General features: G+C 36.7%; 1 protein-coding gene across 2 annotated transcripts in view; it reads left to right on the top strand.

Moving 5' to 3' along the window:
* Positions 1-13,484, top strand: part of TBXAS1 (thromboxane A synthase 1) — a 268,516-nt gene that overhangs the window by 171,724 nt on the left and 83,308 nt on the right. For both annotated transcript variants that reach the window (XM_053718933.1, XM_053718932.1), the window contains exons 4-5: positions 6,420-6,513; positions 7,816-7,868. In XM_053718933.1, coding sequence (XP_053574908.1) covers positions 6,420-6,513; positions 7,816-7,868 — 147 coding nt within the window. The remainder of the gene's footprint in view (positions 1-6,419; positions 6,514-7,815; positions 7,869-13,484) is intronic.

Here is a 13,484-nt window from a genome sequence, read left to right as displayed (position 1 = left end):
TGGCTCAAGGGGCAAAAAAATTGTGTGTCTACAACTTCCCCAGTCCCACTAATGTTCACAAATGCCAGCCCCTCTAATAAAAAAAATCTATTCTTCTCAACATTGTATTTCTTTTAATTTCAATAAAATTAATTAAAAAAAAAAAAAATTTTTTTTTTGGTGTCACCCCCTGGAGGGTGTCACCCAGGTGCGGCCCGCACCCCCCACCCCCCCTAATGACGCCACTGAGCATACCCTGTCGGCATTTAACATTGCACAAGCATTTCTTGTGAAATGCTTGTGCAATGCCGCCCCCTGCACATTCGCAGCCAACCAGCCGTTCTCTCTAAGTATTGAGCTTTGGTTTTCCAGACAAATATAAGATAAGTCTGTGTACACACAGTGGTAACATAATGAGCACTGATGTTACCTGCAAGCTCAACCCATTGTAATAGGCTGTGGTTTCAAAGCACAAAACCAGCTACTTCATATACACAAATAAACCTGAAAATGCAATTTCTCATACATTTTATACTCTGCAGCTGGTATAACAAGTCATTGAAAATACATTCATATAAAACAATTTTACAGTGTACTGTCCCTTTAAAGTGATGGTAAAACGTATAAACTTGTGCTTAGGGGATTGTTAATCAAAGAAAAGGCATACTACAAGAAAAAGGCAGATGTGCAGCAATTGAAACTCCAACAGGAAATTCTCCTTTTGGAAAGAGAACACAAACAGACTAATTCACAACTTATATTGCATACCTTACAACAGAAAAAAGCAGAATTACACACTATGCTAAATGATAACTCGGTTAAGGCAGCCCAAAGACTTAAAGCCAACTACTTTATATATGCAAACAAGCCGGATAAATATTTAGCAAAGAAAACTAGAGATTCATATCAATCAGTAACTATCCCGAATATACAAACTGCTACGGGACGTATTACATCACACCTGCAAGAAATTGTAGATACTTTTGCAGAATACTATACATATCTATATGATGGAAAAAAGGTTTAACTTAATGACAACACACGGGCTGCTCTTGAGAACTTCCTAGATCTAGCTAGTTTGTCACACTTGACTACAGAACAACAAGATCAATTAAATGCCAATATAACACAGGCTGAGGTGGTAGTGGCTATAAAGGAGCTCAAACCAGGGAAGGCCCCGGGACCCAATGGATTCCCGGGAGAATATTATAGACTTTTCAGACAAATACTGATTCCCCATATTGTCAAATTTGCTAATTATATTTTAGATGGACAACCTATACCTGAAGATCTTTTGCAGGCCAAAATAATTGTTATCCCAAAGAAGGGTAGAAATGCTACATTATGTTCTAGTTACAGGCCCATATCCCTAATAAACCAAGATCTGAAAATTGTGACTAAAATGCTTGCCAATCGTTTGAAACATATACTTCCCTTTCTTATACACCCTGACCAGGTTGGCTTTATTAAAAATAGGGAAGCGCCAGATAATATTAGGCGAATGGCCACAATCCTTGATTACTTACACTACAAGCGAACGCCTTCTCTGATCCTCTCTCTGGATGCGGAGAAGGCATTCGATAGGATAGATTGGACATACATGAATACGGTACTAACAAAGATGGGATTCAATGGGTCATTTATGAAGGCATTGGGATGCTTATATTCAAATCCTACAGCACACATAAGAGCGATTGGGCATCAATTGAGAGTCTTTAACATACGTAATGGCACCAGACAGGGTTGCCCACTGTCACCCCTCCTTTTTGCAATCTGTATTGAGCCACTAGCCGCAAATATACGAAACTCCCCAAATATCACTGGACTACAGATACAACACATGCACCATAAGATAGCTTTATTTGCAGACGACGTGGTGTTGACAGTAACTAAACCGCTCATTTCACTTCCCAATATATACAAGACCTTACAACAATTTTCTGATATTTCAGGGTACAAAATAAATATAGCTAAATGTGAAGCGCTATCATTAGGCTTACCAAAACACACTATCAAATTGATAGAAATGAATTTCGATTTTAAATGGGTGAAAGGTGATATAAAATACTTAGGGGTTAGATTGACGAAACAATCTACCCAATTATACAAAGCTAACTATTTACTCTTGTTTAAGTTAATAAGATCTGACTTACTGAAGTGGAAGAAGCATAACTTCTGGTATGGCAGATTATCATCGATCAAGATGAATATACTCCCGAGGATTCTGTATTTGTTCCGAGCCCTACCTGTTAATATAGATAAAACAGACCTGAGGACTCTGCAGATGGATCTTCATAGATACTTTAGAGGCTCTAGACACACAAGGATTCCTCAGGACACACTTACAAGACATAGACAATTAGGTCGAGTGGGATTTCCTAATATGATGGATTACTATTCGGCAGCTAGGTTAGCCCAAAACTCGCTACTAGGGAGAAAACAGGAAGATGTATTATGGCCCCAATTAGAGGCTATTGTTGGAGGTTACGGGGATCCTGAAGATATCATGTGGGATAGTGACAATCAGAAACATAATAAGGGCTATCAGAATCCAATAACTAAGATGGCAGTTAAGCATCTAGATGTAGCAAACAGAAAGGGCTTGATCCTACCTACTAACTCGTTAATAAGACCTCTAAGATACATTTTTTGTCAAAGGAGTCAAGACGATTGATAGATAAATGGGCACATAAAGACTTATATCGAAAAGCTGACTTTCTGGATAATAGGAAAATAATGACCTTCAACCAGTTGCAGAGCAAACTTGAGCCTATCCGATTACCATGGTTTTTATACCTACAAATAGCCTCAGCTATTAATGCATACATCAGGACTGAGACAGATCACAAGACTAAAACCATCTTTGAAAAACTATGCAGCACGACACATAGACAGAAACAAGCAGTTTCACATTTGTACTTCCATATACAGGAGGCGAACACAAATTCAAAATCTACCGCTATACTTCAATGGGAAGCTGATGTTGGTAAGACATTAGATTTGACAACCTGGAATCAAATATTTCTAGACTCTACTAAAGGCTTACTAGGGGCAGATTTAAGAGAAAACAACATCAAGACGATGTTTCGCTGGTATTTAACCCCTTTAAAGACAGCACATATGGTTAAGGGAGGTACCAGGCAATTCTACAGAGGTTGTGCACAGCTAGGCACTTATTTTCATATGTGGTGGGAGTGTCCTGGGGTACAGAAGGTGTGGCTTGAACTTTCTAAGATGGTCACCACAATACTGGATGAACAAGTATTGTTAACACCTATGCAGGGGTTACTGAACAAGGGAGACCCGAGATTCAATAAGTATATAAACAAATTTATTAGAATTGTGTGCACAGTGACTCGTATCTCTATAGCAAAATATTGGAAACTGGGAGTACCAGAGAGGAGGGAGGTTTTGGGAAAAATTAGGAACATGTTTGCTATGTGTGAAACAGCTCCTTATCTTCAAGATGCGGTGGAATCTTTCAATAAGATTTGGTTTTATTGGATGTTAAATGAAAAAAAAGCTTATAAGATAGGTTAAAGCACAGACTGGAGAGAGAGGGTAGATTTGGTGCAGGTGTAAATGGATAAGGTATGAGGGCGAGCTCAGTGGACAATTAATGAATAGAGAGATATTATGAGTTATTTACTGGAAAACTATTAGGAGGCGTACAGTGGAATGGTTTATTGGTTATATTTGTTTTATATGTTACTTATTGTATATTTTTTAGAAATGGAACACTTAAAAATAGATTCTTGCCCCTGTGAGGGCTTTCACTTGAAATACACAAGGTTAATATGTTAAAGGAATTGTTTATATGGAGAGATATAACTTGTTTGCAATACTGTCTTTCAAATGGAATTATTTGTGTATTGAGAAGACTGTTCAATAAAAAAAACATTTCAATCTAAAGTGATGGTAAATCCTAGTCTTTCAAAAACGCTAGGATTTACCAGCACTAAAACATAAAGGTTACCTTCATTCACAAGTTTAAAAAAAAAAACTGTGTAGAAGGTACCTTTTTTATTTTGCCGCAAATTCACTGCTAACCTAAGCAGCTCCGGCCTCCCACTGCAAAAGTCCTTTTTTTTTTTCTCAATAAAGTGACAGTTCCATCTCTTAACCAAAAGCCGTGCTAGCATACAAAACGGTGCCATATGACTAGCCAAGGTTATTGGCAGAAACGGTAAAGCAGCAGAAAAATAAAGGTACCTTCTACACAGTTTTTTTTAAAACTCGTGAATGAAAATCACCTTTGTTTTTCATGACGGTAAATCCTAGCTTTTTTGAAATGCTAGGATTTACAATAACTTCAATTAGAGCAGTGATTTTTAACCTTTTTTTTGCCGTGGCACACTTTTTTACATTAAAAAATCCTGTGGCACACCACCATCCCAAAATTTAAAAAAAATCACACATTGTAGCCTAATACAGCATATATATATACACACAAACACACACATACTGTATGTATTGTGCTGTTATGCCATGCCTCCTAGAAACTACCCCTGCACTGGGAGTAAAAAACAAGCAAAGTTTAAAAAATATGTCACACTGTTGTCAGTCTGCCGTGGCACACCTGAGGATCTCTTACGGCACACTGGTTGAAAAACACTGAATTAGAGTATAGCTTTAAGCTCTAACACCCTGGTTTCTGCATGGAACACACTTGTGCGCATGCATACATACATAAATACACACACATACACACAAACACATACACACACATATACAGACACACGCACAAAATCATACACATACATACACTCACAAACACAGACACACATACATACCCACACACATACACACACATACATATGATACATATTACACATACACGCACATTCACCCACATGCACCCACACACACATACATACACATGCGCAAACGCACACACATACATACACACACATATACAGACACATACACACAAACACATACATGCACACACAAACACATACACACACATATACAGACACATACACACAAACACATACATGCACACACAAACACATACACACACATATACAGACACATACACACAAACACATACACACACATATACAGACACATACACACAAACACATACACACACATATACAGACACATACACACAAACACATACACACACATATACAGACACATACACACAAACACATACACACACATATACAGACACATACACACAAACACATACATGCACACACAAACACATACAGACACATACACACAAACACATACATGCACACACAAACACATACACACACATATACAGACACACGCACACAATCATACACATACATACACTCACAAACACACACACACATACATACCCACACACATACACACACATACATATGATACATATTACACATACACGCACATTCACCCACATGCACCCACACACACACACATACATACACATGCGCAAACACACACACACACGCACACACATACATACACACACAAATACATACACATATATTCATGCACACACATACATATACACACAAATACATACACATGCATTCATGCATACACACACACACATATTCATACATACACACACACACATATATATTCATACATACATTCATACATACACATATTCTTACATACACATACATTCATGCATACACACACACATATTCATTCATACATACACACACACACACACATATTCATACATACACACACATATATTCATACATACACACACACACACACATATTCATACATACACACATATATATTCATACATACACACACACACACACACACACTCATACATACACATACATTCATACACACACACACACATATTCATACATACACACACATATATTCATACATACACACACACACACATATATTCATACATACACACACACACACACACACACACACTCATACATACACATACATTCATACATACACACACATATTCATATATACACACACACACATTCATACATACACACACACATATTCATACATACACATACATTCATGCATACACACACACACACACAGATACATTCATACATACACACACACATATTCATACATACACATACATTCATGCATACACACACACACACACAGATACATTCATACATACACACACACATATTCATACATACACATACATTCATGCACACACACACACACACACACATATATTCATACACACACACACACATATATTCATACACACACACACACATATATTCATACACACACACACACACATATTCATACATACACATACATTCATACATACACATACACACAATTGTTTTTTTTTAACATCTTGATTTGTATGAGATAACTGTTAATCAGTTTGTTTTACTAAGATGGAGCTAGTCAATTGCTTTGAATAAAATAATTTGTATGACCTATCTGTTATCCATTGCTTGTGCTATGTCTTTTCCCTGCAGGTACTCAGTGTCTGCATTCTCACAGCTGGAGAGAGTGGGAATAAAGCATCCGAAACCTCTGCCACTCATTGGAAATGTGCTGCTGTTCAAGGAGGTAAAATCTCTGCAATCTCTGCACCTGTGATGTATTGCTGCTAACACAAACAGGAACTGATATATGTTTCAGAAAGATGTTGTGCAAAATGCATCTGCTCGTCCGCTCTTGCACTTTTTGTAGCTGTAATCATTTTTATTATAAATCAATATTTACTCTTACACTGTGCTAGTCCATTTCAATTGTCTCTATAACAATAACTATAATGCTGAAAAAGAAACAGGTTTTCTTGAAGCAACTTCTTTTTAATGAACAGAGAACATGTAAAAATAGCACAGTACTAGTAGCAGTAAATTGCTTTCAGAGGGACATGAAACCATATTTGTTCTCTTTCATGCTACAGATCATAAATTTCCATTTTTTTTCCATTATATTTTCTTCATTCTCTTGGTATCCATTGTTGATGGAGCAACAATGCACTAATAGGAGCTAGCTGAACACATCAGGTGAGCCATTGACAAGAGGCATTTATGTACAGTCACCCATCAGCAACTGTCTTCCATTAGTGCACTGCTGCTCATAAGCCTACTAAGGTGTGCTTTTCGACAAAGGATAGAAATTAAACAAAGAGAATGATATAATAGAAGTAAATTGGAAAGGTGTTTAAAATTCTATGCTCTGTCTGAATCATGGAGAAAAATTGGGTTGCATGTCTCTTTAAAGGGACGTTCCAGACAAAATTTAAATGCACATAGATGAATTACATCTTTGAATAGAAACATATTTGCAATATACATCTAAAGTTATCACCAACTCTTCAGCTCAAGCGACCTCTTAGTTATTTGTGTTCCCTGCTCACCAGGAGAACTATGGGGCTTTTCCTTATCTGCAAGTGAGCAATAGATCCTTGGGGATCAGTTGTGCACAAATATCAAAACAAACACATTTCTTGTTATTTTTATTAAATGAAACCACTTTATTGTAACGTTGAATTGTTGCTCTTTTATATGATTTATATTTTGTTTTTGCAATGAATATGTGTATTTGCTGATCACTGTGGGCTAGATGACAAGTGGAGTGCTAAATTATAGGAGCCTATGGAAGCGCGCTGTCGTGAACGCAATGCTTCCTAGCAATGTGCACGCAAGCTCGTGTTCACATTGCGATTAACTTGTAATACCAGCACACGATAATTATAATTATTACAAGGTGGAGCGCTAATATCACTTGCACGCTAGCGATATTTGGCGCTCCACTTGTAATCTGGCCCTGTGTGTTTGCACTTCAGACAAATACATAATGTAGTATTGTCATGCTGTGGTAAATAATATGACAACAGAATTATCGTTATTTCATTCCCAGGGATTTTTGAAGGGAGACAAGCACCTGTTGAAGACATATGGACCAATCTGTGGGTGAGGCCTTTTATTTTTTTATGTCACAGTTTGCATACAAAATAAATTCCTCTTTATTGACCTAATTTAATAAAACCTGTTTGTAAAAACTGATATCTCACGAAAGAAAACAAATTTGCTGCAACATCGTTACTTGAAAATCGCACAATTCATAAAGAGTTGACCTCATTGCTTGTGAAAAGACAGATAATATAAACAGGAGCCAGCCGGAGTTGAATTATAGTCAATATATCTACATCTTGTTACTGAAAACCGTTACATAGAAATAAAGGAAAAATAAAAATGAGGCAGTTTTGTTCGGAGACGTTACCATGAAACAAGACGCTTCACAGTCTTTATGAATTTAATATGTAGGTGACAAATGCTGATCACACCTATAGAATCCACCAGAACGCCAACAACCAGCGCAGGGAGACACCTACCGTTCTACTCAGTGTGACTACTTTGCTATATAACAACACAGACGTGAATATTTTACAAATACAAATGTACATAACGCATTGTGCATGCATGTTCCCTAAGTGTTGTGAATTTAATTATTGCTTTCCCACTTTGCTAGAGGTCTGTGTTTTTGGCTCCAGATATCATGTTTCGAACACCTCACACAACTATACATGTTAATCGCAGGAATGCCCACTAACTTAAAGGGACAGTTCACCCCAAAATTTTCTCCCCTTTAAATTGTTCCCAATGATTAATTTTACCTGCTGGAGTGTTTTAAATTGTTTACAAGTAGCTCCTTTACCCCTAGTTTTGCATTTGAAATAGCTGATTTAGCCTGTGGTATCCCAACCTATACTGAAAGTTTCTATACTGGAGTATATTCTATTGAATAGCCTAAGTAAACACAGCCAGCAGAAGAGATTACACTTTCAGTGGGGTGCAGGATAGTTAAGTAATAAAATGATAATTTTCCATTGTTCTCTCTAAGTATTGAGCTTTGGTTTTCTAGACAAATATAAGATAAGGAAGCAAGTGTGTGTACACAAAGTGATAACATAATGAGATCTAATATTACCTGAAGCTCAACCCATTGTAATAGGAAGTGGTTTAAAAGCACAAAACCAGCTACTTCATATACACAAATAAACCGAAAAATGCAATTTCTCATACATTTTATGCTCTGCAGCTGGTATAGCAAGTCATTGAAAATACATTCATATAAAAACAATTTTACAATGTACTGTCCCTTTAAAGGGACATTCCAGCAAAAACTGGAATCCACATGGATGTATTTCAGTTTAGAATATAAATATTTTTGTAATATACATGTATTTGCAAAAATGCTTATAATAAAAGCTATATGGGTTTTAAAAGTGTATTCAAATATGCACCGTGCACCAGCATTTTCAAATTAGCACTTACGCAGAGAGCCTACGGTGCTTGTACCATCTGTTAATGACTCAATTTGTTAGCTGCTGACATGAAACAAGCCCTACTGGTGCTCTGAGCAGCTGCAGTATTTAAAATGCTGGTGCACTGAGAATATCTATCATATGAATATTTCACATGCACGTGCAGACAAACATGTTCACACTAAAACAGTGATACGTTTTACTAGAAGCATTTTGCCAATTCATGTATATTGCAAATATGTTTCTATTAAAAATATTAATGCATCTATGCGCATTTAATGTCCCTTTAATGCTGAAAAAGATATAAGCAGTGATGTTCAATGAATTGTAAAGATGATCTCACATTTACAATGAGGCCCCTATACAACCTCACAAGCATCTATGAATGTAGGCCATGCAACTTTTTTATTTCTTGCATGTTTCAGATAGAGCACACAATTTTAAACTTTCTGGTTTACTTCTATTCTCAAAATAGCTTCAGTCTGTTGATTTTCTTTGTTGTAGGAGCAGCAATGCACTACTGGGAGCTAGCTGAACACTTTAGAGGAGCCACTGACAAGAGACATATGTGCAGCCACCGTTTTAACAGCTAGCTCCCAGTAGTGTGGAGCTGCTCCTGAGCCTACCTAGGTATGCTTTCCAACAAAGGATACAAAAGGAACAAAGCAAGCTAGATAATCGGAGTAAATTGGAAAGTGTACTGTCTCTAACAAAAAATAAAACTCCTCTGCAAGTATAATAATAAAATAACATATTTCTAGTTTCCTATATTCAGGCACAATGCTTTTTACACAGTCCTTCTGCTAGGTTTATTATTGCTAATCAGAAAATAACAAAAGAATATACGGTCTGTCCCAGGGAATCAGTAGTGCAGCTTGAGAGAATTATTTATTCTTTTGGTTAATCGCGGTCGCATGTGTTTGTTATAATAGGAGGGTCCTTTCCTGGCTTTATTCCCAATTTCTTTTGTGTTTCTTTTCTTTTGTGATTAGGCTACGTTTTTTCTCTTCCATTCATCTATTTGCTGGCACCTCAAGGCTCAGCACTGAAGATTTGTGTATTTTCCTTCCTGACTGTATCACGCGGACTCCCTCCTACGGTACTGCAGTCAACCATACAGCACATGCACCCTGCAGTCACAAGGTCCCTTTATTCAGCCACAGACTGCATAAAATACAAGCACTTTTATAACCAAGTTCGCTTTTTTTAAAATCACACACACTCTTTTGTTTCTAGTACAAAATTATTCATCTTAAAGGGACATGAAACCCAATTTTTTTTTCTTGATTTAGATAGAACATGCCATTTTAAACAACTTTCCAATTTACTTCTATTGTTTAATTTGCTTCATTCTCTTTGTTATATATGTATATCCTTTGTTGAAAGGCATATCTAAATATGCTCAGTAGCTGCTGATTGGTGGCTGCATATAGATGCCTTGTGTGATTGGCTAAATAATAAAGCAAATTAGATCATAGAAATAAATTGGAATGTTTAAAATTGCATTCTCTATCTCAATCATGAAAGAACCATTTGGGGTTTCATGTCTCTTTAAAGGGACATGAAACACAAAATTTTTCTTTTATGATTCAGATAGAGAATACAATTTTACACACCTTTCCAATTTACTTCTATTATTTATTTTGCTTCCTTCTCTTGTTATCCTTTGCTGAAAGGGTAATCTAGGTAAGCTCAGGAGCAGCAAAGAACCTAGGTTCTAGCTGCTGATTGGTTGCTGCATATATATACCTATTTTCATTGGCTCACCCATGTGTTCAGTTAGAAACCAGTAGTGCATTGCTGCTCCTTCCACAAATGATACCAAGAGAATAAAACAAATTAGATCATAGAAGTAAATTAAAATGTTTAAAATTGTATTTTCTATCTGAAACATTAAAGAAAATGTTTGGGTTTCATGTCCCTTTAAGGTCACAAAGTATTTCTTTGTAGCTTTTACTTCCCAGATCATGTACCATTTCAGTTTCTAGTGATATACTGTTTTGAGCGTCTTCTACAGATCACGATATGAATAATCATTTTCACACTGTGGGCTAGATTACGAGTGGAGTGCTATTTTGCGCTCCAGCTCACATTAACTTTGCTAGATGGAGGCTTTTTGTGTGCGTTGGGTTGCGCTCATATTACGAATTGAAAGTAAAAAGTTTACACATGACCGTAACCCAACGTGCGTTGACGTACTCACCCATAGAGTTCAATGGAGCACAAAAACTGAAAAACCCCAACCACCCGTACTCGCACAGTAACCCACATTGCCATAAGCTACTTTATAAACCTCTAAACCGCCTCAATCCCCACTGCAAATTACCCCACTACACTATCAAACCCCTAAGTGCCACATAGCCCACCGGAATTAACTCCCTACTCTATTAAACCCCCTAACCCGCCACATAGCCCATCACAATTAACTCCCTACACTATTAACCCCCTAAACCGCCATATAGCCCACCGCAATGTATCTTCTAACAGCTAACCCCCCCAACACCCGTAAGCTAACACCCCCTAAGTAAAAAAAAAAATACAGGAAAAAAAAACTACCTGCGATGTGGGGATGTGGTGGTTTATCAGTTAATTATGCGGCAGGGTAGTTTGTGATGTGAGTGTTTTTTGGTTTAGGGGTTAATAGTATAATTTAGTGCAATTTTTTCCTCCAGCCAAACTCTTTACGCAAACTTTCAAGTCGTGTAAAAAGTTTGAGCGTAAAATGCGATTGCATTTACTTTTAACCTGTGGAAAATATGGGGAGCGTAAATTACTGTGAGTTTGCGCAAACAAATTTGCAGTAATTTAAACACCGCACAAATTTTAGTATAGATTTTAAAACAAAAAAACACATTGATTTAGTGATCGCGTTTGAATTTGGGTTGTATGGTGGCTATATGATAACAAACTGGCATTTTTTTTATTACTATTATTATTTTTTATAAATATAATTTAATTCTATAAAAAAATATTAGGGAAGGAGTATCAGAGTAACCCACTTGAGAAAAATGTGGCATGCATATTCTATGGCCTTAACAGAAAATAGGGCTGGTCTTCAAAATTTTCCAGTGCTGCTTTTTATTACCAGTCTAGCCCTACACACGTGCATAAAATAATGGTATAGTATCTGCTGAAAAATGTGTGAGTTTTCAGTTAACTTTTATTACCAAATTTTAGCTATTTGCGTTTGCATCCTTTGTTGAAAAATATACCTATGTAGACTCAGGAGTTCCAATGATCTACTGGGAGCTTGATGGGATTGGTGACTACATACATATGCCTTTTGTCATTGTCTTACCTTCTGTCATTGTCTCACCTAAAATTAGCAAATTTCCTTTGAATTTCACTGTCCCTGTATCATGTGACAACAACCATCGAATCATAGACTCCTACGTATGTAGTATTACACACTGAGAACTGTTGCACATGCTCAGTAGGAGCTGTGCTACAGAAAGAGTGCTTGTAAAAAGACTGCACAGTTTGATAAAGGAAGTACATTGTAAAATTAATTACATTCTCTATCTGAATCATGTAAAGGGACATTAAACACTTTGAGATAGTAATATAAAATGATAAATTATATATATATATAAAAGTGCAATATACATTTTTTTTATTTTGTCCCCTTTTCATGTAATTCCATTCTGAAATTGTGAGCTTTTCAATTCCTGTTAGAAATTGAAGTGCAGAACACTTATATGCCACACAGCCATTGGCGGCACACTCTAGTGACCTATTTATAACTGTCCCTAATTGGCCACAGCAGAGAAGGTAACCTAAGTTACAACATGGCAGCCCCCATTGTTTTATAGACACTAAGGGCCAGATAATGAGTGAAGCAGTATTTACCGCACCCGCTCATGCTCTAACTCGGCTAAAAGGAAGCTTTTGCACACATCGGGTAGGCCCCCTATTACAAGTTGAAAATAAAATGCTTTCACTTGTGTGCTAACCCGATGCGCGCAAAAAGCCGAAGTTAGAACACTGCGACAGCGTTATTATATTCTCCCACAGAAGTCAATGGAGCAAAAAAGTAGAAAGAAAACCTTACACCCTACTCGCGCCCAAACCAAATTGCATATTCTCAAGTGCATTAACCCAACATGAAAATATTAATATTTCACATTCTAATTTTCTTCACATAGCAGAATATGTTCTATTTATTCATAAATAAATATTTCTACATATATGTGATGGTATTTTGGTTCAATATATATCTATACCTATATATATAAAGGTATAGATACACACAGATATATAC

This window comes from Bombina bombina, chromosome 6 (genome assembly GCF_027579735.1).
Source record: "Bombina bombina isolate aBomBom1 chromosome 6, aBomBom1.pri, whole genome shotgun sequence".
Lineage (NCBI taxonomy): Eukaryota > Metazoa > Chordata > Amphibia > Anura > Bombinatoridae > Bombina > Bombina bombina.
This window is presented reverse-complemented; position numbering and strand designations above follow the sequence as displayed.